This window comes from Cervus canadensis, chromosome 22, assembly GCF_019320065.1.
Source record: "Cervus canadensis isolate Bull #8, Minnesota chromosome 22, ASM1932006v1, whole genome shotgun sequence".
Lineage (NCBI taxonomy): Eukaryota > Metazoa > Chordata > Mammalia > Artiodactyla > Cervidae > Cervus > Cervus canadensis.
The window spans coordinates 2,531,038-2,555,963 of NC_057407.1; the positions used below are offsets into that span (position 1 = coordinate 2,531,038).

General features: G+C 59.2%; 1 protein-coding gene across 1 annotated transcript in view; it reads right to left on the reverse strand.

Moving 5' to 3' along the window:
- WNT7A (Wnt family member 7A) overlaps window positions 1-23,840 on the reverse strand; it is a 66,497-nt gene extending 42,657 nt beyond the window's left edge. The window contains exons 1-3 of the mRNA XM_043443451.1: window positions 23,473-23,840; window positions 18,015-18,241; window positions 1,109-1,380 (exon numbers count right to left, since the gene is read on the reverse strand). Coding sequence (XP_043299386.1) covers window positions 1,109-1,380; window positions 18,015-18,241; window positions 23,473-23,543 — 570 coding nt within the window. The 5' untranslated portion in view covers window positions 23,544-23,840. The remainder of the gene's footprint in view (window positions 1-1,108; window positions 1,381-18,014; window positions 18,242-23,472) is intronic.
- Window positions 23,841-24,926: the final 1,086 nt, after the last annotated feature.

Genomic DNA, 24,926 nt, shown 5'->3' on the forward strand with positions numbered 1-24,926 from the left:
GTACCAGACAGATCCCTCCTACGCCACACGTACGCACCATCTGCGGTCACACCCACCCTGTGCTGAGGGCCAGCCGCGTTGCCAGGGCCTGGGAAAGGCTCCCCTGCCCCCTCCCCGCCCCTCCTCGCCCTGGACCGAGGACACTCCCGCCAGCTCTGCTTCCTTCCCGGGAGGAAGAGAGCGGCAAGGGCCATGATCAGAACCCAGGGGCCCACTGCCAGCCCACGCTGTGCGGAGGACGCCAGCCTACCAGCCAGACCCCAGGCTTCACATTCTGGCTTTGACCCTGAAGAGCCCGTCAGTCAACCCCTGTGTGCCTCAATCTCCTCATCTGCAAAATGGGGTAACAGCGCTGCCGTTCACAGGGACGCCGTGAGGAGGGAGGGAGAAGACTGCTTGCCCCTAGACACGCCCGAGCAAACCAAGGCAAGCCAAACGGGCAGCGCCAGGCCCCCTCGCCAGGACATGTGATTGAGTCCCTGGAGTAACCTTCTTTCTCTTTGCCCTCTTGCACATTTTTCAAGAGTCATTGGTAACGACCAGTTTTAAAAACCAACAGGGAAAAAATGAAGTGCTTGTGCATGAAAATCTGAGTCTAAAACCAGAGGAGGTCGCTACCCTGGGACACTACAGACTGTCTTCCAAGCTGAGCCCAGACTCTTGGAGGACATGAGGAGGCAGTGAAGAGGGAGTGGTCACTTCCATCATTGTGAGCTCCAGATCTTAGTTAAGCGGACCAAGGATTCGTTACCGGCCCCGGCAACTACCCCATGGGAATGACTTCTACTGAACTCACCTTGACTCCCGAACCGCCCCCACCCCACAATCTGTTTTTACAGCTGATTTTGTGGATCCCAGGATGAGAGTTCACATCCGCCCCTCGTCCCATCTTGCTGAGTTACAGTGTTCTAACAGGGACACAATTACTCAGCCTTGCCGTTCACTGATAAGCGTCATACCACACAGAACCCCCGACCGGCAGCAGATCAGCCGTGGACTCCAGCTGAACGAGGCTGAGGGCAGAGCCCCGCGGCCCACCGCCCGACCCCCAGCCCCAGACGTTAACGAAGAAGCCAGAGCCGCCCGGCTCCCCTCCCCGGCTGCCTACCTTTCGGCCTGCCTCGTTATTGTGTAAGTTCATGAGAGTCCGGGCATTCTGCTTGATCTCCCGGGCATCCACAAAGACCTTGGCGAAGCCGATGCCGTAGCGGATGTCGGCAGAGCAGCCGCCCCACTTCCAGCCCTCGTCCCGGTGGTACTGGCCCTGCTTCTCCTTGTCGCAGCCGCAGTCGCTCAGGTTGCCCTGGGTGCAGGCCGCCGTGATGGCGTGGGCCACGCCCGCGGCGATGATGGCGTAGGTGAAGGCGGCCTCCCGGCTCCCTGCGGGGACAAGAGCGGAAACACTGGGCTCGGGTCTGGGCGTCCGGGGCGAGGAGGGAGGCTGAGCTCTGCTGGGGTCCGCCAAGACCGACACAGCGCCTGGCACTCGCCCCCAGGGCCCCCCGTCACGTGCACCCCCATTCAATCCCCAGTCACTGAACGCCCTCGGGAGCGGGCGGGGGCAGCGGAGGAGGGGGGCACCTGCTTGCCTGGCCCCTGTGACATTAGAGGAGGGACCCCCACCATACCGATTACCACCCACTCTCCACGCTGACGTGGCTGCGTGCACGGCGTGCACTCACGCACACGCATGCACACACACAGAGGACCTGGTGACCGTCAGGCAGCACTTTGAGCACCCGCAGTGCGCAGAGGCTCTGGAGCCACAGGCTTGGGCCGAAACCCCAGAACATCAGTCTCTGCTCGGTTACTTTCAGCCGCCGCCACCCCTTCCCTGGGTCTCGGCCTCCCCACCGTAAAGTGGGGACCCAGCCACAGTGCCTTTCTCGTGACGACCCCAGGGAATAAGAGATCAGGGTTTATTACCAGTGTCTGGTGGTGGAAAACACCTGCTACGAGATTGATTCAAGCCTGTGAAAGTGAATGGAGAGTGAGGACTCGACGCCACACGGAGCCTTCAGGTAACTGATGAAAGGACCTTCTGTAAAACGTGGTGTGCAAATTTATACTTACACTTTAATACATATTTTATTGTTATTTTTTGAACAATAATATCTAAGTAGAACTCTACCAAATATAATAAAAGCAACTCTTCAGTCAATAAGTAAGTAATCTAAGGATTCAAAAAAGAGAGAGAAAGAGAGAGATTAGCGTCTGTCTGCAGCTCTGGGCACCCACCTGCCCGCAGCGCTCCTGAGTCTTGCTCCCGCTGCGCCCGGGTCACCTGTGGTCCAGAGGTCCGGCCCACGAGACTGTGAGCACGTGCAGACAAGGCTAGGACCTGAGTCCTCAGCCTCTGTCTGACGTGGCCATCAGGGCTGGGGTAGTGGAGAGGGACCACCCGCAGGGACGGGAGGACAGGCCGGCCTCGGGAAGCGGGGTCCTGGGGACCCCACTCACAGTGGCATCAAGTCCTCACTCTCCGTTCACTTTCACAGGCTTGAATCAATCTCGGAGCAGGTGTGCTCCACCATCAGACACTGGTCTAAACTCTGACCTCTTATTCCCTGGGGTCCCCACAAGGAAGGCACTGTGACGGGGTCCCCACCTTACAGGGGGGAGGCCGAGACCCAGCGCTGAGGGGCCACTTCCCCACATGCTTTCCCAGCTACGTGGAGACGGGGCCTGGCCGGGAGGGCAGCTGGAGGCCCCGTGGAAGGAGGTACGTGGGCCCAGCAGGAGGGCACTGGGGTGGTCAGCGGGGCACGAGGGTCCTGCGTGGCTGGGGGCAGGAGACAGAACCCAGTGGGGGAGCACTCGGGCTGGGGACCCAGCCTCCCGGCCCCTCTGGATCTGAGAGCAGCACCAACTGCCCGGGAAGAAGAGGAACCCAGGCCCCCGTGTGGTGTAGGCGCTCAGAGCCAGGGTGGGTGGGGGTCAGGGGAGCCCCCTGGAGGAAGAGGCCCTCGGAGCAGAGAAGCATTTTAGGAACCGGGGTGGGGATGATGGTGGCTGAAGCAGGGGCCGGGGAGGTGGAGGAAGCAGCGACCCCCAAGATGCTTCAAGCTCCAGGTCACTGTCACCTGACTCTGGGAGACCTTTTCTCATGCCCCCCACCCAGGCTGCCAGGACATGAGCACCCTGCCCTCCAGCCACCTTCCCCCGCCGGCCCCCGCTTCCCCAACCCTGAAGATACGCAGGCCTGTCCACCTGCCAGACCCACTGCTTCACCGTGCCATGGCCGGACCCTGGCATTCCACGACAGCCCTGCTCACACAGGGGCTCAGAGCCCGAACGCCCGAGTCCAAACCCCAGCTTGGCCACGGAGTGCCCGCAATGCGAACAAGCTCCTCCTCATCCTGAGGCTCAAGCTCCAGCTCACACTACCAAGCATCAGACCCAGAAGGAAACAGCACATGGGAGCAGACAGACAACAGTGAGGTCAGAGCCGCACAGACAGCAGAGAATCACCAGGTGGAGGAAACACAGAGAGTAAGACGGGGAGGAAAGCCCCGTTCCGCCACTTTCGAGCTGTGTGACCTCAGCCGGGTCACCTAACTGCTCTGTGCTCCAGTGCCTCAGCTACAAAACAGGAGAAGGACCACCCACTTTGTCAGGGAGGTTGAGCGGACTTGCTAGAATTAACAAAGAATTTAGCAAAGAGCCTGGCGTGAGAAGGAGTGTGTTAGTTGCATTTGACTCTTTGCGACCCCATGGACTGTAGCCCGCCAGACTCCTCTGTCCATGGGATTCTCCAGGCAAGAATACTGCAGTGGGTTGCCATTTCCTTCTCCAGGGGATCGTCCCAACCCAGGGATCAAACCCAGCTCTCCTGCATTGCAGGCCGACCCTTTACCATCTGAGACACCAGGGAAGCCCCGCGTGAGAAAGTGACCCCGGGTATCAGATTGATTACAATTCCTACTGATGATAGTAGTTCACAGTCCCTTAGGAGAAAGCTGTGAGGTAAGGAGGAGGAGTCTTCAGTTGTTGAAGAAACCGGGGCCGAGAGAAAAGTCTGGCTTGCTCAGGCCACTCAACTGGTGGGGTGGCAGCGCTGAGCTGTGCAGACCGGGACCTGTCCCCAGTGATCCAATGACCGCAAAGGGCAGAGACCCGGCTGGCGGCCTCGGCAGGTGAACGGACACTGTGTCTCCTTTATCAGCCCCAGAGCAGAGCAGCAAATTGAGGGGGCGGGTTGGGGGGGGTGCTGGCCTGCCGCTTGAGACTTGCCCTGCCCCCCAGGTTCCTCCCTGGGGTGGGGCGGGGCTGGGGACAGGGGGCGGGGCTGTACCACTCAGTGGGCGGGGGCGGGGACAGGGGGCGGGGTTGTCCCACTCAGTGGGCGGGGCCGGAGACGGGGGGCGGGGTTGTCCCACTCCGTGGGCGGGGCTCTCCCACTCAGTGGGCGGGGCCGGGGACTGGGGGCAGGGCTCTCCCACTCGGGGTCCCCGGGCCTCTGAGGCTCCTCTGCAACACGTGGCAACCCAGAAGCTCAGGGAGGACACCTACCCAAACGCAGCAGCGATGCGGATGGCTTCCGTTCCCACCGGGATCCCCCCAGCATATCCCAGATGGGTGGGAGAAGGGCAACTACCCCTGCACACACACAGCTCCCCTGAGTTCAAGGTCACACTCTGACCAAGGTGAAGTCTATCACGGGCCATGGCCTTCCCCCCACTCCCCGCCCCCAAGCTGGGCCTCACCTCTGCACCCATGGCCCCCAGGAAACAAAGGGACCATTACTCTTAGCTTCCAAGCTCTCAGGACCCAGGTACTGGCTGCTCAAGTCCAGATGTGGAAGGGCCACTGCTGATTCCTGCCATTGACCTTGACCTAGACCTTGCCCACCAGTGTGAGGCTAGGACTGCCCAGTCCCCGTACTTCCCCCTCCTCACTGACCACCAGGGAAGCTGCCCTGGGCAGGGGGCTGGCATGTAACTCCTGTCAAGCCTGCAACCTGTCGAGGCCTCTATTGCTCCCTCTCTGAAATGGGTGTAACAGCATCTATGAGTCATGGGCTGGCGCAGGGCTGACTCACTGCGCCCGGCATGGGGTGACTGTTCCGGAAACAGTTGACACTGCCACTGTGACTGTTATTAAAGATCTTTCTTAAAAGAATATACGTATTGGACTGTGCTGGGCTTCAGCTGAAGCACGCGGAAACTTTACCTGTGTCTTGTGAGCTCTTAGTTGCTGTGGGCTCTTAGTTCTCCGACCAGGGATAGAACCTGGGCCTCCTGCACTGGGAAGGCAGAGTCTTAGCCACTGGACCACCGGGGCTGAAGGACACGGCTGCCCCATGTGGAGGCCAGTGTGTGGGAATGACCCAGCATCCGGCTGCCCGGCCAGGCTCAGGGTTACCTGCCTGTCTGGCTCCCACTGTTGACAGCCCCCATGACAGCGTGTGAGGGAGGGATGAATGAACGAGCAACTCCACCCTGCCAGAAGCTGGGTGACCCTGGGCAAGTCACTGAGCCTCTCTGAACCTCTCTGTCCGTTATCTGTGAGTCTCACCCACCTGGCCCGTGGCCAGCGTGTGAATAAGCGGGGGTGAGTATTATGATAATTGTAACAGATGGAATCCCAGGCCTCCCGGGAGGAAGGGAGAGAAACTTCCCCGCCTTGGCATTCTCCATCGCCCTCCTGCCGTGTTAGATTTGTCTGCTGGCTGTTGCTCACACTGCACCGACCACTCCTGCTGTCTCTGAGTGTCACCCCCTGCAAGGCAGCGCCGTGTCGTATCCCGAGGGGCTGCCGTGGAATGGGTGCTCAGTATGTTATCTGTTCAATGAATGAATGAAGGCAGGCTCCCAACAGTGGCCAAAAGCTGAGGAAGCTTCATTTAGTGCTTTTTACCGGCTTGGCGCTTTGGGGAACAGCTCTGCTCAGCTGTGGGTGGGGAACCCAGTTGACCGGGGTCCAGAGAAGCTCTGACCCGGCAGATGCAGAGCAGGGATGGGCCGCACCTGTTTGGCACAACCTCCCCATCGCCCCACTCAGGGCATCGGAACAGAGTCTGCCCGAGGCCTGGGGTTTGGGGGCTTTTGAGGATGCAGGGAGAGGCTAGAAGGAAAGGGACCTTGGTGAAGCACCTGCTCTGCTCCAGACCCACACTTGAGGCTGTTCCCCAACGGCCCTGCGGGCGGCCACCATTCTTCACAACGTTACCGAGGAGGAGGAGACCGAGGCTCTGAGAAGCAAACCAGCCTGGACTGCGATTCCGGGCCCCGGCCGGTCAGCAGGGTCCTCCCCCAGCCCCGGCCCCCACCTCCCTTTCTGGCTCCTCACCGCGTGGGAAAGCCCACGGTTGAGAGAGATTCCTTTGGCATAAGGCATCGACCCCGATCAAAATGCCTTTATTTCTGCCATTCAGTGGTTATCGGTTAAAACATCAATAAGTCACTGACAAGACCCATTCAAACGGGACAGGATGCTGAGAACAGGGTTGACGGCAGAAAGAAGGTAGACAAGGATCCCCAAATCTTAAAACCTCAGACTCTCTACGTAAGAGGCCACCTTAAATGCCTCCTGCCCACACGCCCTCCGCCCACCCCAGGCGAACAGCAGTTCCTTATTGTGTCTGTGGGTAACTGGGGCTCGGGGAGCGGACTTGCCCAGGGGCAGCCAGGATGCCAACCTGGAGGTCACAGACAGCCTCGAAGGACTCCCCCGACCCCAACCACGTGCGTACTCCCAGGATCACCCCTCTCTGAGCCTGGGGAAGGCCCTCCGGTGGGGCGGTTTCCCGAAGCTGCGTAGGTGTGTCTCACTGGACGTCTGTGAGGGGTCCTTGGGGGTCTGCTTTACTGCTGCAGAAACAGGATGGGGTGGTGACCCAATGGCACCCACTTCATAAGAAGAAAAGCAAAGTCATGAAATGCTAACTGTCCACCAGGCTCTTTCCTAAACACTCAATACAGATCAACTCGCCTCATTCTGGCAAGAACTGCATGAGGTGTGCAGTGTTGTTATGTCCATTTTACAGATGTGAACACTGAGGCCCAGAGAGGTGGTGTGCTCTGACGAGGACCCAAACCTGGTCAGCCTGGCCCCAGAGTCTGACCCTCTCTCCTGCCTTAAGGTCAGGACACCCACTCCAGTCCTACCGGCCCCCAGCCAGGCTCCTTCCAGATTCTTCCTCGTGGGGCCAGTGGGCTTGGCCATCGCTGACCATCCCCACCAGGGGCAGACTCGGCCCCCTCTCACCTCGACCACCCCCTCTCCCTCTGGTCCCTGAGCAGAGGAAGAGCCTCCATCTGCCCTGCCTCTCCTCTGCCCCCAACCAAGCCAAGGGCCCTGCTCCTTCACTCCACAGCTATTTCCTCAGCACCTCCTGGGTGGGCGTCACTATGCAGTGGCTGAGGACCCTGAGAGGAGGGATCCAGGCCTGGCCTTGCCTTCTGGGGGACAGACAGCAAGATCGCATCACTCAGTGGCAGGCCAGGACCCTGCAAAGTGCAGGACAGGAAGGTGACAGGGGCAGGGAGCTCTGGGGCAGGGCTTCTGCCCAGGGAGAGAGGGCTCCCGGCCACCAGGGTCAGGTGGCCCTGCCCTGGCATGGGCAGCGGTGGGAGCAGGCAGGGGAGGAGGTCCTGCCAGCCCCACCGCCCGGCCTGGGCAGAGGGCTGTCTGTCTTCAGAACCAGAGAAAAGTACCCCGTGCCACAGACATAAAGCCCAGGGTTCCTCCTGGACCCAGAGCTTCACAGAGGCTGGGAGACTTGCCCAGGTCACCAGTGACTCAGCGAGACCTGAGGGTTAGAGCCAGGGTCTCCTGGCTACGAGCAGGAATCCCGCCCTCACCTCCGCCTCTGGCTCCTCCACTAGGCCACCTGCATCTCCAGGTAATTTTCCAGCCAGAAGCCCAGGTGGCCTCAGCTCCAAACTTGGCCATGATGGAGCGTCTTCGTCCCTCCTAGCTGCTCCCTACTCAGTGGGGTGACCCTAAGCAGGGACTCCAGCTCCCCAGCCTCAGCCTCCCCACCTGGGAAGTGGGAACCGCCCAGAGGACACGACCCAGCTGCCCTGAAGATGAAACGAAAACTCTCTGTTCAGAGAGGCCCAGTTCCCTGGGAGTTTCTTCGTAAAGACTGGAGTTATCAGGGAGATGAACCCGGGGAGCCCAGCTGACGCCCTCCCTGCATTCCAGCTCCGTAATGATCCCGGCGGGGACAGAGGAAATGAACTGGTGTCCAAGCCTGCCCGAAAGATTCCATTCCACCGCCCTGTGCAGCCGCTGCAAATGGTTTGCACCGGAATATTATCTGGGTGTATTTACGGTATCTTACTGGAAACCACAAAGTGCACTGTATTTTTTTTTTTTCTCTTTTGCTATTTAAAGCCGATGGGTCAGAGAGTGAGCAATCTGCAGGGACACCGGCCGAAATATATGATGATTTGGAAAAACAGATGGAAAAAGGTGGCCTCTGCCAGCCCGTGGCATGGCACTCACAGCCCTCTGTGGGCTCAGAAGGCCACACCTGGCTGTCTCCGAGCCGAGGAACTGGGGGGCCTCTGGATGAATGGAAGAGTGGGGGCTTCAGGGACACGTGTCTTGGCTGAACCCGGCTGACGGGACGGGCCCTCAGAGCTGATCTCTGGCCCCTGGCCGCTGCCCTTCTCTGCTGCCTCCACTGCAACCAAGCATCTCCTCCCAGTGAGCAAGGCTGGAGAGCACTGCTGCCGCTCATCAAGGGTCAACAACAAACCTGCAGAAGATTATTCAAACACCTGAGTTGGTTTTTTTTTTTTTTTTTAATACTTGTTCACTGCAGTAATTTGGCCCATAGGTATATCAGAATCTAATTCAAAATAGCCATACGATTGATTGATACTGGCTCAGATGGTAAAGAATCTACCTGCATTGTAGGAATTCCTGGGTCGGGAAGATCCCCTGGAGAAGGAATTGACAACCCACTCCAGTATTCTTGCCTGGAGAATCCCATGGATAGAGGAGCCTGGCGGGCTATGGGGTCGCACAGAGTCGGATACGACAGAGCAGTTAACACACACACGCGTACTGTATTTTCCTGTGATTTAACTGTAAATACATTTACAAAAAAAAAAGAAATGCTCACGGCATTCCTTCCTTCCTCCAAGCCTTTCTGCCTTCAGCCTGCAAATACCCTTCCTCTCCCACCGAGCTGGTGACAGGCCTTGTCGCCCAGTGGTCTCAGAGCAGGGTCTGGGGCAGAGGAGTGCCGATCCAGCTGGGTTGACATCCCAGCTCCACTTCCCAGGGGTGGGGCCTGGGGTGAGTTGTCTGACCTCTCAAGGCCTCAGTTTCCTCCTCTGTGAAATGGGAATAATAAAGCACCTGGCTCCTAAGGGTGTTAGGAAGATGAAACAAGCCAAGGCACCAGCCACCAAGCCAAGAGCATGCCTGGAAGGGGTGGGTAAGCAGTGGCTCTTCCTAGGAGGGTTAGTGGTTACCATCTCCCTCAAGGCGCAGCTCGGGGTCCCCTCTGAGGGGCCTTCCTGACATCCCCTCCATGGCTTTGGCTCGGCACCTTCACCATCCTTATTCTGGGTTGAATTCAAAGATGAGTTCAACAGAGAGGACCCAGATTACTCATCTGCGACGCCTCGGCAGGTGAATGAATGAACATGCGTGTAAAGGCGTGCGAGAGTGTGAGTGTGTCTGTCGACCAGAGGAAAGCTGGCAAGAGAACATTTTAACAAAAGAGTCATCTCAAAGAATAGTGTCAGGAGAGCTAAAACCCAGGATGAACTGAGGCTTGCAAAAAAAAAAAAAAATGCACACGAGACAAAAAGTCCTTTGTTAGCTGCGTTCTAAACAAGAATAGGGAAAGAATAGGTCTTTTGCTCCCGCAAGATGGCGTATTGTTAAGAAATGGCAGAGAGAAAGTGGAGCTGGCCCACCCCTTGCTTCTGTGTCACTCTGGAAAGGCCTTCAAATCACCCCTCCAAGCGGTCATCCGCTCACCAGACATGGGCTCCATCCACCCGCCCAGATGGGGGGAAAGACAAGACGGAGCCATTGTGCAAGGCATGCGCATTTCCAGACTGGGACCCTGGGCCCAGCAGGTCACCCGGGGGAGAGGGGCAAGCTGCTCTAGATCACTCGGGAGGAGACGCAGTGAAGCGGGTCGGGAGCAGAAGCCCAGAAACGCATCCACGTTGCCCGGCTGGTAGGCAGAGGAGGGTGGCCCCCAGCGCCTGAGTCCTAGGTCACCAGTGCCCTTCCCTGGAAAAATTCCGCAGGGGCGTACCAAACAGGAGGTCGTGAGTATTTGAAAAAGAATGCAGCCGTCCCCAGGAGCGCATGTCAGGAAATCACCGTTTCTCTGTTGATGATAATGCTGGACTCTAGCAGATTTCTATATGTGCTAAGAATCTGATCATTCCCACATCCTGTCTCTTCCCCGGACGCAGGGGAGAGAGAGGGGCTTCGGAGAGCTCTCCCCACCCCCATCCCCTGGCAGACCCTGTGGGAAGAATCCTTCCCCACCCCTGTCTCCAGCCCCTTTCTGTCCCCCGCCCGCCCCCCAGCATCCAGCCGGTGCCCAGGTCACTCTGCCCGCCCCCCACCCGCTCCACTCTGGCCAGGGTCACACCTGCAGGCCTCCTGTGACTGCCCCTCCCCATCACGCCCTTCCTCTCCCGGGTTGCGGAGGCCCATTTTAGGTGACCCAGCGGGCAGCCTTCCATGCAGCAGCCCAGTGCCATCCGCCTGGTGCCCAGCCCTCTTCTAGCAGACTCCCAGGGCACAGTTCAGCCCCGACTTCGCTGTCTGTTCCCAGCAGACGGTGGGCACCCGGAGGGCAGGCCCGGTGGCCAGTTCATCAGCCGCTTATCACACACAAGATTCCAGTAAATATCTGTGGGGCCAATGAATGAATGAGTGGGTGGACACGAAGGCGGGGGAGACCCACGAGCACTTAACTCACATGAATTCAACCAAATGCACCTAAAGCAGAAGTAAGGTTAACATACTGTACGGGTGGGACGGTAGCCTGGTGCAGCCGCTATGGAAAAAGAGTGTGGAGAGTCCTCGGAAAACTAAAAATAGGGACTTCCTGGTGGTCCAGCGGCTAAGACACAGTGCTCCCAAGACAGAGGACCTGGGTTCCATCCCTGGTCAGGGAACCAGATCCATGTGACACAACTAAGCGTTCACACGCCACAACTAGAGACCCTGCATCATGCCGCAACCAAGACCAGGCACGGCCAAATAAAGAGATAAATATGCTTCTAAAAAATTAAAAATAGAACCAGCATATAGCAATTGTACTTCTGGGTATGCAGCCAAAGAAAATGCAAGTGCTAACTCAAAAATATTTGCACCCTCAAGTTCATCACAGCATTATTTACAATAGCCAAAACATGCAAATACCCTGAGAATCTATTGACAGACGAATAAAAAAGTAATACATACATACATATAGGGGTGTGTGTGTGTGTGTGTGTGTACATGAAAAGAAGTGAAGGTGTTAGTCACTTAGTCATGTCTGACTCTTTTGTGACCCCATGGACCTAGCCCACCAGGCTCCTCTGTCCATGGAATTCAGGAGACAATACTGGAGTGGGTTGCCGTTCTCTTCTTTATGGGATCTTCCAACCCAGGGATCGAACCCAAGTCTCCTGCACTGCAGGCAGATTCCTTACTATCTGAGCCACCAAGGAAGCCCACACATATACATATATAAATATATATATACACACACATGTGTATGCATACAGCAGAATATCATTCAGCCACAAAAAAAGAAGAAAATCCTGCCATCTGCAACATCCTGGACAGACCACAAGGGCAGAGAAAGACAAACACTATATGATCTCACTTATATGTGGAATCTTGAAAAAAATACTGTGTGAATACTCTGCATACAGCGAATCTTCATTCTATCTGGGGTACATGTGTTACACGCGCACAGGAATGTTTTCCTGTCCTTGTATAGAGAACCAGGTATTCTGAATGTTGTGGCTGATTTAAGGGACTTTGGAGAACGGCGCTGGATGGAATGGATCTCACCGTCCACGTCCATATCAGACACACCCTGCTGTGCCCTCGGGGAAGGATGCTGGACGTGGGGGCGGGTGAATACAGTTCCGGTGGACTCCTGGTTAGTCCGAAAGCCCTGGGATGAGCATGGCCCATCCGTGAGGGTCCCCAGAGCACTGTTCCCTGGGGTGGGTGCCTTGGAAGAGCGGTTCCAGCAGACTGTCAGTGAGCCCAAGGTCTGGGGAGAGGGGACCCCCAGGGAAGCCTGCTCAGGGTGCTCTCCTGTCTGCAGGACTTCTCAGAGCCTCTAAATGCAGGGAGTACAGCATGCTGAGTTCCCAAACTGATCATCCAGGGGGCCTTCCTTTTGACCCCCGAGCGGCGGGTGGGGGTGGGGAGGGCTGGAGACCTATGTTCTCCAGAAGAAACGGAGTAACAGGTCCTCCTGAGTCTCGCCGTGGTGGGGGGCGGCCTCCCCGAGGCAGGGACCTAGACAACACTCCTTCCACCTGAAGCAGTGCAGACGTGGGGACAGAGCTAACAGAAAGCTGGGCTGAGACAGGTCAGAACGACCACAGGCAGGACTGAACCATCAGGGCTGCGTTTCGGCTCAGAAACGGAAAGCATTCGCTCCAAGAGGACAGGGTACGTCCCCCGTGTGCGGTGCACCCAGACCTGGGGCCTGAAGACGAGCAAGACCCTCGAGGGCTCAGAGCGGCTGGATGTGGAGGGTGGAGTGGAGCGGGTCTGCCTGGGAAGCAAGCATGTCTCCAAGTGTTTCCCGAGCACCTACTGGGTGCCAGGCCCTGGGGTCACACAGAGAAGATGGTTGACAGGTCCATGGTCCATGGACTTCCACACGGCCGGGGACTGATGTCAGACACACGCAGCCTTCCCAAAGCACACAGTCACTTCTGAAAGTGGTAAGTGCTGTCAAGACAACAGCACGGAGTGACCTGCGGGGGAGGCTGTCACGGCCAGGTGGTCAAAGAAGGCCTCCTGGAGGAGGTGGCATCTGGGTGGAGGCCTGCACAACGCTGGGCTATGCAAGGTCCCCACCACCACTCAGCAGCTTGGCCCTGTCGCCCTTCTGCTCTGACCCCTGTTCCAGAAGGAACTGGGGCAGGGGTCTGCGCCGGTACCCCGGGGGGCCCCCACCTCCACTGAGTTGCCCTGGAATAGCAAGTGATGCAAAGAAAACCACGGAAGGCAGGGGCAACTAGGGACGGCAGTCTACACTACACAGCAGGTCCTGGTGAGTGGCGGGCACGCGAGCCGAGGGTGGAAGGAGCAGAGGGCGTCCAGCTTGGGGACCAGCCGGGGCAAAGGCTTCGAGGTGGGAAGGACTTGTCACGCGTGAGGGTCGTGGGGGAGACAGGGTCAGGATGCAGGTCACAGAGGTCAGCAAAGCACCAGGGGAGGGTCAGCATCTTGTTCTCAGAGCAACAGGAAGAGTTTTACAAAGGGAGACGCCGTGGTCCAAGCAACCTAGAGGAGAGGCTTTGCGGGGGGCTGTGTGGTTGGGGGTGGGTGGCAGTGTATTAGGGGCTGATGGAGTTGGATGACAGTGCTCTGAAGATGGAGATTCAAACCAGGAGGTGATGGTGGAGGTGGGAAGAAGTGGACAGACTGGGCAATGTGCTTCGTAGAATCAAAATGACAAGCTCAGGTTAGAAACGGGAGCGACAGCCTCTCCCCTGTCTATTCCACATCTTCTTGTCCTGGGTTAACCAGGAATAAACTCCAGAGCGCCCCCAGTTCCTTGAGTTTGTCTTCATAGCAGAGAGGCACGGGGGCCTCCTGGGAGGGTGAAGGGACACCCCCGATGGCCCAGACCCTCCGAGCGCCAGGGCCTTACGTCCAGGAAGTGCTGCTGCCTGCCCCCTGGCGAGGGGGGCCGCGGGACGTGGACACCAGCACTCGCTTGGACACCCCACAGCCCACTGGCACAACCAGCCTTGGATCCTCGGCGGCCTCGAGAGTCCTACAGTCTGTTAGGACCACACAAACAAGAACCTCTGCAGCTACGGGAGACGCGCCGCCCGTCTCAGTCTTGCCACAAAGCCGCCACGTGACATGGTCAGCCTCCACCTGGGGCTGAGTGGGACGCAGGTGTGAGAAGCCAGTGAGGTGATGGGTGAGGAAGGGCTGCCTGGACTCTGCCCGCCCCCCGTCAATGCTCAGTGAGAAGGTGAAAGGCGGGGGTGAGGCCCCAGGCGGCCCACCCTCCTCGGGGTCCTGCCCAGGAACTGGGATGCAGCCCTCACCCCCTACCCGCGACACGACACGACCGCGTGCAACCTGATGGAAAACGGGTGACAGGAATGAGTGGGCAACTCACCCAAGACTGAATCTGCTCAGGCAGCAAATGCAGGAAGAGATTGCAACCCGGTGACTTCAAGGACATGCAAATCAGGATGACGGTGAGAAAGCATTTCACATCGCCCCGCAGGCAACAAGGAAGACCTCTGGGCGATCCCTGGTGCTGGAGAGGCCGCAGGTCAACGCTGCGGGCTGGGGGAGCAGCACGTGCGCAGTCACTGGGGAAAGCAGGTCTGTCCTCGCCCGCTGCCACCAGCAATCCCGCGGCTCACTATAGACGCCAGAGACACACGGGGGCCCCGGGACATGCGCACAGGGAGGCCTGCAGGGGCCCTGTTAGTAACAACCCAGACACCCCTCGGCCGGTGTGTGGGCGCACAGCTGGGGTCTGTTCACCACGGCTGACACGAATCAACCATGGCCACAAGGGGACCTCCCCGGCGGCCCAGCGGTTAAGAATCCGCCTTGCAATGCAGGGGACGCAGGTTCAAACCCTGGTGGGGGGATCTAAGATCCCACATGCCATGGAGCAGCCAAGCCTGCACACCACAGCTACTGAGCCCTAGCACTCTGCAGCCCGCCCACAACAAGCAGAAGGTCACATACGGCAACGAGAGATCCCGATGCCACACACAAACCCCACGTGCCGCAACTAAGACCCGACGCAGCCAAATAAAAAATATGTTTTTAAAAAAATAGCTACAAGGAACGACACATACGAGCTTTGTTAGTGGCAATGGAGAAAAAAAAAAGTAAATTCCGAAAGACCGCATACTATGTGATGCCTTTCCTCTGTAAAATTAAACACAACTCAAAACAATGTGCTTCCGGGGAATCTATCAGTAGGATAAATCAGACATCAAGATTCAGGAGAGACAAAGTGTGACTTGGGAGGCGGAGACAGAAGTCGCCTGAGAAATGCTCACAGGGGGTATAAACTGAACGTGCTCTCCTCGTCATCTTGGTGGATTCGAGGGGGAGGTCATCGCTTTATTTAAGCAGAGGAAAGGCCTGGAGTGGGGGCTGAATGCCTTCCTGGGTCCCCCGAGGCCACACTGTTGATAAACCTGATGAGGGGTCATAGAATGCCTGGTGTGTAAGGCCCTTGATGGCTGGCCTGTGGTCTCACCTGAGGCTCCTGACCCCTGCCTCCTGAGGCCGCAGACCCCCGCTGCCCCTCCCCTGAGCAATCACACGCCCATGTCTTTTCCCCGCGGTTCCCTCCACCTGGGATCCCATTCGCTGGCCAATGAGATCCCTCCCACCCTTCAGGACCCAGAGCAAGGCCATCTCCACTGTCCAGGCTGCTCTTTCCACCTGGAGTCTCACCTCTGAGCACCCGGCATTCCTCGTATGCTTTCCCCTAAAGTGCAGACCATCCTGCTGTCTGGTTGCTTGTTAAGGGCTCAGCTGTGTCCCCCAAATGTCATATGCTCAGCCTGAACCCCCAGGACCTCAGAACATGTCTGTATTTAGAAGCATGGCCTGTAAAGAGGGGGTTAAGTTACAATGAGGCCACTAGGCTGAGCCGTCTCCCAACCTGTGTCTCCCAACCGGTGTCCTTAGGAGAGATTAGGGCAGAGACATCGGGGCACCTGCAAAGACCGAGTGGGCACGCAGGAAGACAGTGACCATCTACACACCAAGCCCTGGGGCCCCGGAGGAAACAGCCTGCCGGGGCCCCGATCGCAGACCCCATCCCCAGGACTGTGCGTGGAAGCTGCCCAGCCTGCGGCCCTCGCACGGCCGCCCGAGCCGCCCCGCTCCCTGGAAGATGGTCGGCGTGCGGCTCCCAGGCCCGCACAACATCAGCCCTGTTGCCCATGGTCCCTGTGATGGTTCGGGATGGACAGACGCTCCCGAGCCAGGCCCCAGATTCGATCAGAGTGAGCCCTAGGTCGCTCGCAGGCCTGTCCTCTACAACTGCAATCCCAGGGGTTTTCCTGGAGCCACCCCCGAGGCCACCTCTCCTACTGGAGCCTCCTCTGCAGGAATGCTCCTTGCCCCAGGCCTCCGCTCCTGCTGGGAATATACTGGTAGTATAAAGGAGACGTGCAGACTGGTGGCATCCCCCGCCCCCCGCCTCAGCCTGCAACAGACCCCTCAATTCCACAGCTCTAGGCAGCTGGGGAGCTGCTGGCCAGCAGGGCCTCCTTCGTCCTGGGGCTCCCTACGCTGGAGCCCCACTATTGCACCATGCCTGGCACTAGCACAATGCCACCAACGGGCTAGCTATTCCAAGACTGCCAGTGAGACCGGGATCAGCCCAGCCCCAGGACCATGCCACTCACTGTTGCTGACCTTGGGCAAGTCCCCCTGAGCCTCAGTTTCCCCATACGTAACACCTCACTTGTTAACAAAGATCCAGCTAAAATGCCAGAGCCCAGGCCTGGGTCCCAGAAACAGGGGGTAGGGGCTTGGACAGGAGAAGGCGAGAAAAGCACGAGGGGCCACGAGCGAGGGCTCAGAAGACGGCGGGAGAGGAGACAAGGGGCAAGGGATGCGTGGTACCTTGGAGTCGCGTGCTCGGGGAGCAGGGTGAGGCTGGGCGGGTGGAAGGATGAGAAGGTGGGGACAGACGAGGACCAGGGGCTGCGGGAGACCAACAAGCAGGTGGGATTTCCTCCTGAGGCCGGGAGAGCCTCCCCAGGAGGTTAAGCCAGAGACGACAGAGTCCGGTTTCCATTTACAAGGGACAGTCCTGCCCGCGGGAGGTTTTCAGGGTGGCCGGGGGCAGGTGGGGGGCTGGGGGTGCCTGGGGAGCCCTGAGGTGCTCCCATAGGTTGGGGTGAGGACACGGAGCAGTGGGCAGAGCTGGTTGGATCCTTCCGACATGAACTCGATTTGCTGCTGTCAGGGCCGCAGGAGGTGGAGAACCCAGGGGTGTCCCTGGAGCAGTCAAGCGGGCTGGGGTGAACCAATGCAGCCCAGGGACCCCAAGCTGACCTCACTTCCAGAGAAGCGTCCCGCTTCTCGGCTCAGCAGTGGGCTTGCAGGGTTCCCGGCCCCCCAGGTCCAGATGCACACAGCAAGAAGACACACAATGGCCTTCCCCACCCAGCGCGGGCCTCCCAGCCACCATCACTCCAATGCCCTTTCCACCAGGCTTCCCTCACTATCGCCGTGGAGACCGGATGTGTGGCCCGGCACTGTACGCGTGTCTGTGTGTGTTTAACTGCACAAGGCACCAGTCCCATAAGACAGGGGCTGGAGATCCGAATGCCCACAGAGGCCAGGCAGCTTGTATCAGGGCAGCGGGTGGACATGCGTAGGGACGGGCCCTGCGGCAGTGACTGGGCTGCCCAGGCTCCATCGACAGGGTGCTGCGTTCTCAGCTGCAGCCCGTCATTAGCTCAGTGGACACAGGTAGAAGCTATCAGTAGCTCTTCCGAGTTTTGCAAAAGCAGCCACAAGTTCACGTTTTTAGGTGAAATGGATAACTTTAAAATTTGGGCGTCAACTTGCAGACCAGTATCAGTGCTGAATCAGCCAGTTCGCCTGTGGGCCCCTGGTCTGCAGCTCTGCCATGAACAGATGGTGGCGTGGATTCAAACCAGAGAGCTGACCGCCCCCCCATCACCGGACCTGAATGCCGCACCTGTGGGATCTCATAGCTGGGGCGTTCCACCCTGAGGCAGGGGAAGGGGGTCCCGGAGCAGTCCCGAGGCCTTCTGGTCTCCCCACGGCCTGTCAGACCCTGCTCGGGGCGCCCGGGTAGCACATACCCACTTTGAGCTCCTTGCCGAAGACGGTGCGCTCCCCCAGCGCCGAGCAGTTCCAGCGGCCATTGCGGAATTGAAACTGACACTCGTCCAGGCCCATTTGCGAGCCTTCTCCTATGACGATGATGGCGTCGGGCCGGCTCTGGCAGATCGCCCGCTGTCTGGGAGCCAGGCCTGGGATCTTGTTACAGATGATGCTTGCGCCCAGAGCTACCACCGAGGAGAAGCCGCTGGAGCAGGGGACACAGAGAGACGGAGCGTTAGGCCGGCAAGGTGGAGGGGCGGGGCACAGCCTGCAGACCCTGCCTGGGTGTCCAGCCCTGCCTCCTCCCCACCGCTCCCATCACGGGTCTCTCAGCTTCTGACACTGCACACCCAGCCCACGTTCGCATATTTATCATCCCCATCAGCACTTGTGTATATTCATTATTAGGCATAATTTCCTTTTTAGACACAAAGAAAGATGACACTGGTCACAAACATACTGCCACACCAACTCAGCCAGTTGCCTTTGCATCTTTGGGAAGATTTGATCGAGACGAAGTTTAGAATCATGCAAAATGGAACTGATAATCATTTAGGGATCATCTCTGTGTGATGGAGTGAAAAAGTTGGCTTAATGCTCAACATTCAGAAAACTAAGATCATGGCCTCCGGTCCCATTTCTTCATGGCAAATAGATGGGGAAAAAGTGGCTATTTTTCTGGGCTCCAAAATCACTGCAGATGGTGAATGCAGCCATGAAATTAAAAGATGCTTGCTCCTTGGAAGGAAAGTTATGACCAACGTAGACAGCATATTAAAAAGCAGAGACATTACTTTGCCAACAAAGGTCCATCTAGTCAAGACTATGGTTTTTCCAGTGGTCATGTATGGATGTGAGAGTTGAACTATAAAGAAGGCTGAGCACTGAAGAATTGATGCTTTTGAACTGTGGTGTTGAAGGAGACTCTTGAGAGTCCCTTGGACTGCAAGGAGATCCAACCAGTCCATCCTAAAGATCAGTCCTGGGTGTTCATTGGAAGGACTGATGCTGAAGCTGAAACTCCAGTACTTTGGCCACCTGATACGAAGAGCTGACTCTTATTAGAAAAGACCCTGATGCTGGGAGGGATTGGGGGCAGGAGGAGAAGGGGATGACAGAGGATGAGATGGCTGGATGGCATCACTGACTCGATGGACATGAGTTTGAGTAAACTCTGGGAGTTGGTGATGGACAGGGAGGCCTGGCGTGCTGCGGTTCATGGGGTCGCAAAGAGTTGGACATGACTGAGCAACTGAACTGAACTGTGTGATGAAACTGCAAAGGTAACCCCTCAGTTTCACAAAGCAGTTGCCTCTAATAGGGCAGCGGGTACACAGATATTCATTAATGAAATAAAACATTTAGATGTGTTATATATGTATTGTGGATGTATGCGTTTCATTATAAACACATCTTTAAAAAGCAACTCTAAAGAGAAAACAAAAAAGAAACAAATAAGAAAAAAAACAGAAAAGAATTTTTTTAATGGGAAAAAAAGAAAAATAGGAAAAAGAGAAAAAAATAAAAAGCAAGTGTTAATAAAAGTTGCAGTCTTTCCTTCCTGCAGGCCCATGGAGTATGTGGATCCCACTCCAGGCACGAGTGGCCTAGAGCATGCTCACGACCAGGGCAGGGAGGTTCCTGTCTTGCCCACTCACTCGCTGCACAGGTCCATACCAGACACCTATCAGGGCACCAGGCTTGGACGGGCAAGGCCCTATCCTCAAGGGGCCACCAAAGGCCACAACGCACGCACCAGATGAACACAACAGGCCATTCAGTGATGCATGCTACTGAGAAAATAAGTGAAGACGCTGTGACAGCAAGTAGCGGAGGGGAGGGGAGGGGAGGGGCGGCTTCAGCTGGAGTGGTCAAGGAGGGCCTCCCTGAGGAGGTGACAGTGCCGCGGAGCCCTGAAGGGTTGGGAGACAGCCGTGGGAGGGTCTGTGGCAGAGTATTCCAGGCCGGGGTGGAAAAGAAGATGCAAAGTCCCAGGATGGGGACAAGCTTGGGATCGCCAAGGAACAGAAAGAAGTCACGGAAGCCAGCTGGGAACCAGGGCTCAGGGAAGGGGAAAGCCTGGAGAGAGGGGACGGCTGGCAGTGGGAATGTTATCCGTGCATCGCGGGACACGGGAGGGCTGGAAGCCGGTCACTGGCAGGGTACGCCCACCTCCACCCCCGGGCAGGAGAGCACTGCGGGACTCCAGGACGAGGGCAGGGAGCGTGGGCAGGCCAGAGGTGGCGGTGGCTTGGCCTTGGTGGCAGAGGTGCGGGGTGGCCCAGCGTTGCCAGAGGGCTCGGGCAAGGGCGCAAGGAAAGACGGGCAACCGTGAGCCACGGGCGTCTGGCCTGAGCATGGGGCCGCTTCCTAGCGTCAAGGTAACCCCAGAGAGGCTCCAACGGCAGCCCTGAGCGTGGAGCCAGCCCTCTGCTTACACAAAGATGGCCCGCTTCTCTGGAGCTCCCGTTGTGTGTAATCCTTGAAAGGCCATCAAGCAGCCTCTGAACAAGAAGATCTCACTCGGGTTATAGTATCAAGCTCTGGTTGACACGGCCAAGGTCAGTGCCCCCGCAGAGCTAAGCGCCTCATCCTTCCTGCCCAGCCTTGGCTGTGGGAAGTCGTTCTGGGATTGGGATTCGCCAAGGGGAGGGGCCCCCGCCGCTCTACAAGCGCATAACAGACCACCCTTGCCCTCTTTGCCGCCACCCCTGTCACACACCAGCCCTCCTCCTCCCGCCTCGGGTCCTTGATCCTCGCTGGTCCCTCTCCCGGGAAGCTCTCGCCCCCTGAGCTTCACGTGCATGTGACCACGAGGGTCCCCTCCCTGACCATCCCACCTAAGGGAACCTGCCTCCCCACTCCATCCCTCCTAACTTTCCATACCAATCGTGAGCCTCAGAAACGTCACTCAGGCTGCGTGCCTGCCACGCAGAGGCACCCCCAGCTATGCCTTGGACGCATCCGTGAGCTTTGCAGGACGCCTACAACACGCAAAGGCAGCGCGGCCGTGCCGCCACACACACCAGACGACGAGGTCTTTCTGAACAGCCCTCCTGGACAGGGCCTGTCACGTTCATCTCACATGTCCACTCTGCAGCTGACAGCTGAGGCTCACAGACGGTGAGACCCGGAAACCGGCAAGTGCTCTCAGTCATTCGTCTCAGCCACTAAAACACAGAGCTAGAAGGTTTGCACTATTGGAGGAAGAGGCAGCATAAAAAGATTAAGTCAAGCGGAGATGCTCTGGCCACAAGACGGGAGAAACCTCTGAACACCTAGCTGACCACCAGGAAACCCCCTCCACCGGCAGAGAGTGAAATTACATATTCGGGCAAAAAAAAAAATCACAGGCACAAATAGTCTCAAAGCTAAGCGTTCAGGCCTAGGGTGCTACCGAAGCTTCCATCACCTAGACTGTGTGACCTTGGGCAAGTTACATCTCCTCTCTGGGCTTCGGTTTCCCCATTGCTAAAATGAGGGTATTAACTAGACCTCATCTCAAAGGGTGGCTGAAAAATTAAACACGGGAAGTGCTCCAAAGGTGTCCCGCACACGGTGAGTACTCAGTAAATGAGCCGCTGTAGTAGTTATTGGGTCTGATTGTTCCAAAAGGCTTGGGCCTGAGTCAGAGGAACTATCCAAATAAGAATACACAGGTGCCTTGCCATCCATCGAACAGGAGGGCCTGTCGCGAGGGCCATGAAACTTCTCCCTTCTTGCCCATTTTACAGATGTTGATAAGCCGAGGTGCAGAGAGCAGGAGGGCCTGGCCCCAAACCACCCTGCCACTCCCCGCGTGACCTGGCCCTCTGCCCCCACCCCAAAGGGCGGCCGCGGGACGGAAGGCGGGCGCCCTCCGTGGCTCCAGGGCTCCCTCCCTCTGTCCCTCCGGGCAGCTAGATCCCTGCGGGGACGCTGAGGTCTCGGCGCCGGCGGCGGGAGGTCGGGCGGGTGGGGCGGCCAGGGGAGGTTATTTTCTGTTGTTTTCCCTTTCTCTCTCCCCTCCCGGGTCCCTCCGCCCCGTTTCTAATTAAAAAAGGAGATAAAGCCGCACGCGGCCAGCGCCAATCAGCCCCACCGGCTTCCTGGATGCGCGCGGGGCGCGGGCCAAGATGAAGATTAAAGCAGGGGGAAAAAAAAAGAAAAGCAAAGCCACCCAGACGCGGGCGAAATCAATAACACTTAAAACAGCCGCAGGCAGGCAGCGCGCGAGCCCCGCAGCCGCCTCCCGGCCCGCGGTCACGGCTGGCAGCCGCCTGGTCCGCTTCTTGCGCACCTGCTGGCCGCCTCGGCCGGTCAACTTGCGAGAACGCCGGAGCCGCCGGGGCGGGGAGGCGGGGGAAGCGAGTGACAAAACACAAAGGATCCATCACACTCACACTCACACACACACACACTCACACACCCCGCCGCAGACCCTGCAGTTCGCCCCCTCCCCAAGCGGAGCTGGGGGCGCCGTTCGTGCGAAACCTGCCAAGGTGGCCCCGGCGCGTCGGAACCCCCATCCATCCCTGGAGCCCCCGCCCCCACGCTTCACGCGCGCTATCTCCGAAGTACAAAGGGTGACTGGCCCTGCAAACGCAGCTCCAAGACGCGTCCCGCCGCCCCCTCCCACCTTCCAGCCCGAGCGCCGCCCCCGGCCCACCTCCTAGAAACGCCGGGGTGAGGCGGGGAGGGCCGCTCGGCGGACGCGCCGGCCGCCGCGGGTGCCCAGCGTTAGGGGGCGGGCTGTCCCGCCGCTCGCCGGCGCTGGCTCGCGAGCTTGCGTCCCTGGGCGTCTCGAGCCATCTCCAGCTCTACCCTTGTGTGCGTCTGCTCGGGTGGCTGGCGCTGTCCCCTCGGCCCGGGGGCCTGAGGGTCCCTGGAAACGCGTGGTGCCCAGGCTTCTGTGCTTTGGCCCAGCGAACGTCCCTCCCTCCGGGTACCTGTTCCTTGCTCGCAGACCCGCCCCGCCTGCCACCCGGGGACTGCCCTGCACTAGGAGCGGCTGTGCCCGCCCCTCTCTGGACACTTTCTCTCGGGCTCTGGGGGCTGAGCTCCCTGGGAGCGGCTGTGGTCCTGGCTGGCGGTCCCATGCCCTGGTCTGAGCGTCCCTGGGAGGCGCTGACCCTTTGCAGCGGGGGACCCTCTTCAGAGTTCCCCGCGCTGGATAGTCCCTGCCGGTTGTCCTTGGCTTGAGGTGGGGGGCTTCCTCCCTCGGGCATTCCCAGGACGGCCGGTCCCCCTGCCCGTGTCTCTGGAGCTGTGCGCGCCCCTGGGGCTCGCGCCTGCGGGGGCCCTTTGTGCGCCCACCGCTCCCGCACTTCACCCCCTCGGCCTCTCTGCGGAGCCAAGGAAGTTGGCGGCCGGCGGCGGCTTGCGGGCGGCTCAACCCCTCCCCGGACACGCCAACTTTGCCGGGACGCGCGCGCAGGGGGTGCGAGCGGCCCTTACCCGATCCGGAGGTAGACCATGCCCAGGCTGAGAAAGAGGTGGCCCAGGCAGCGCCGCGCTTTCCGGTTCATAGTCCCCGCTGGCCGCCGGGGCCGCGGGCCGGGCCGGGCTGATCCCGCGGGCCGGCCCTGGCGGGGCAATCCACATAGCCCGCCCTGGAGGAGCGGGCCGAGGCTTCCCGAGGCCGTCTGTCGTGCGCCCGTCCGCGCGCTCGGCGCCGGAGCCTCGCCGGGAGCGCGGGAGCCACCGAGCCCCGGGGAGGAGGGAGGAGCGAGCGCGGCGCGGGGCGACGCCGGGCTGCGCGCGAGCGGCCGGGGCGAGTGTGCGAGGCGCGGGGCGTGCGGGGGCGCTGCAGCCGCCCGCCCCCGCCCCTCCCACCGTCCCCCGCCCCCTCCCCGCCCGCCTCCCCGGAGCGCCCGCCCCGCGCCCCCGCGCCCGCGGGACAGGGCCGCCTGCTCCGAGCGCGCTCACGCTTGCCCCACGCGCTCCCGCGGCGCCCCCTCCCGGCTCCCGGGCGCCCAGCCTTGTGGAGGGCAACCGGAGTCCGCACGAGCCGCCCCTCCGGCGCCAACTAGCCAACTCCGGGGCGAACGGACGCGCAGGGACGGCTCTCGGGTTTGGGGGGGGAAATCGGGGCTCGGCCTAGAACCCTCGCTCGCTCCCGGGCCCGCATCCCCGTCCCGCCGAGTGCTCGGAGCTGGGGGGGTCGTGGGGAGCTCACCCCAATCCCCCCTCCACAGCTTCGGGGGAGGGCGCCCCCTTTCGCAGGGCTAGTGGCGGAGGAGGATGACTTGGCTCAGCGTATTCATCCTCACCCCAGTCTATTCGAGGCGGGGAGGCAGGTGGGTACCCAGGTGAGACAGCCTCCGCTCGGATCCCGCTCCTGGAGGACAGTCGGAGTCGGGCGGAGGCCTGGACGCCCCGCTCGCAACCCAGACGCGGGGCGCTCGAGCCGCCCGAGGGCTCCGGGCGCAGCCGGCGGCTCAGCGCGCGCTCGCGGCGACACCTGCCGGGCAGTGCAGATCGGCCTGGCTCGCTCGCGGGGACAGCGTCCGAGCTTACTAGAGGGGCTGACCCCTTCCCGTGATACAGTCAGCTAGGGACTCTGGGACTCAGACTGCAACGGAAGAGACCGAAGCTCAGGGCAGCTAAGGTGTTTTCCCAAAGACACCAGCTGGAGGAGTGGCCGAGCCAGATTGCAAACAAGGCGTGCGTGACTCTAGTGAACAGCTCCCGGCTCCCCAGGGCTATTACTTCTGAATGGCTTTTCTAAATCACACAAGGTCAATGAAAACCCCTATTCTAGCGTCCATTCCCGTTGCACAGGTGTCTGTGCCACGCCCCAGGCTGGGCTCCGCGGATATTTTAAGGAATAAGTACAGCATCCTTCTCTCCGAGACGGTGGGGGAGGCAGACCCGAAGTAAACAAGTGGCATAATTGAAGACGTCAGAGT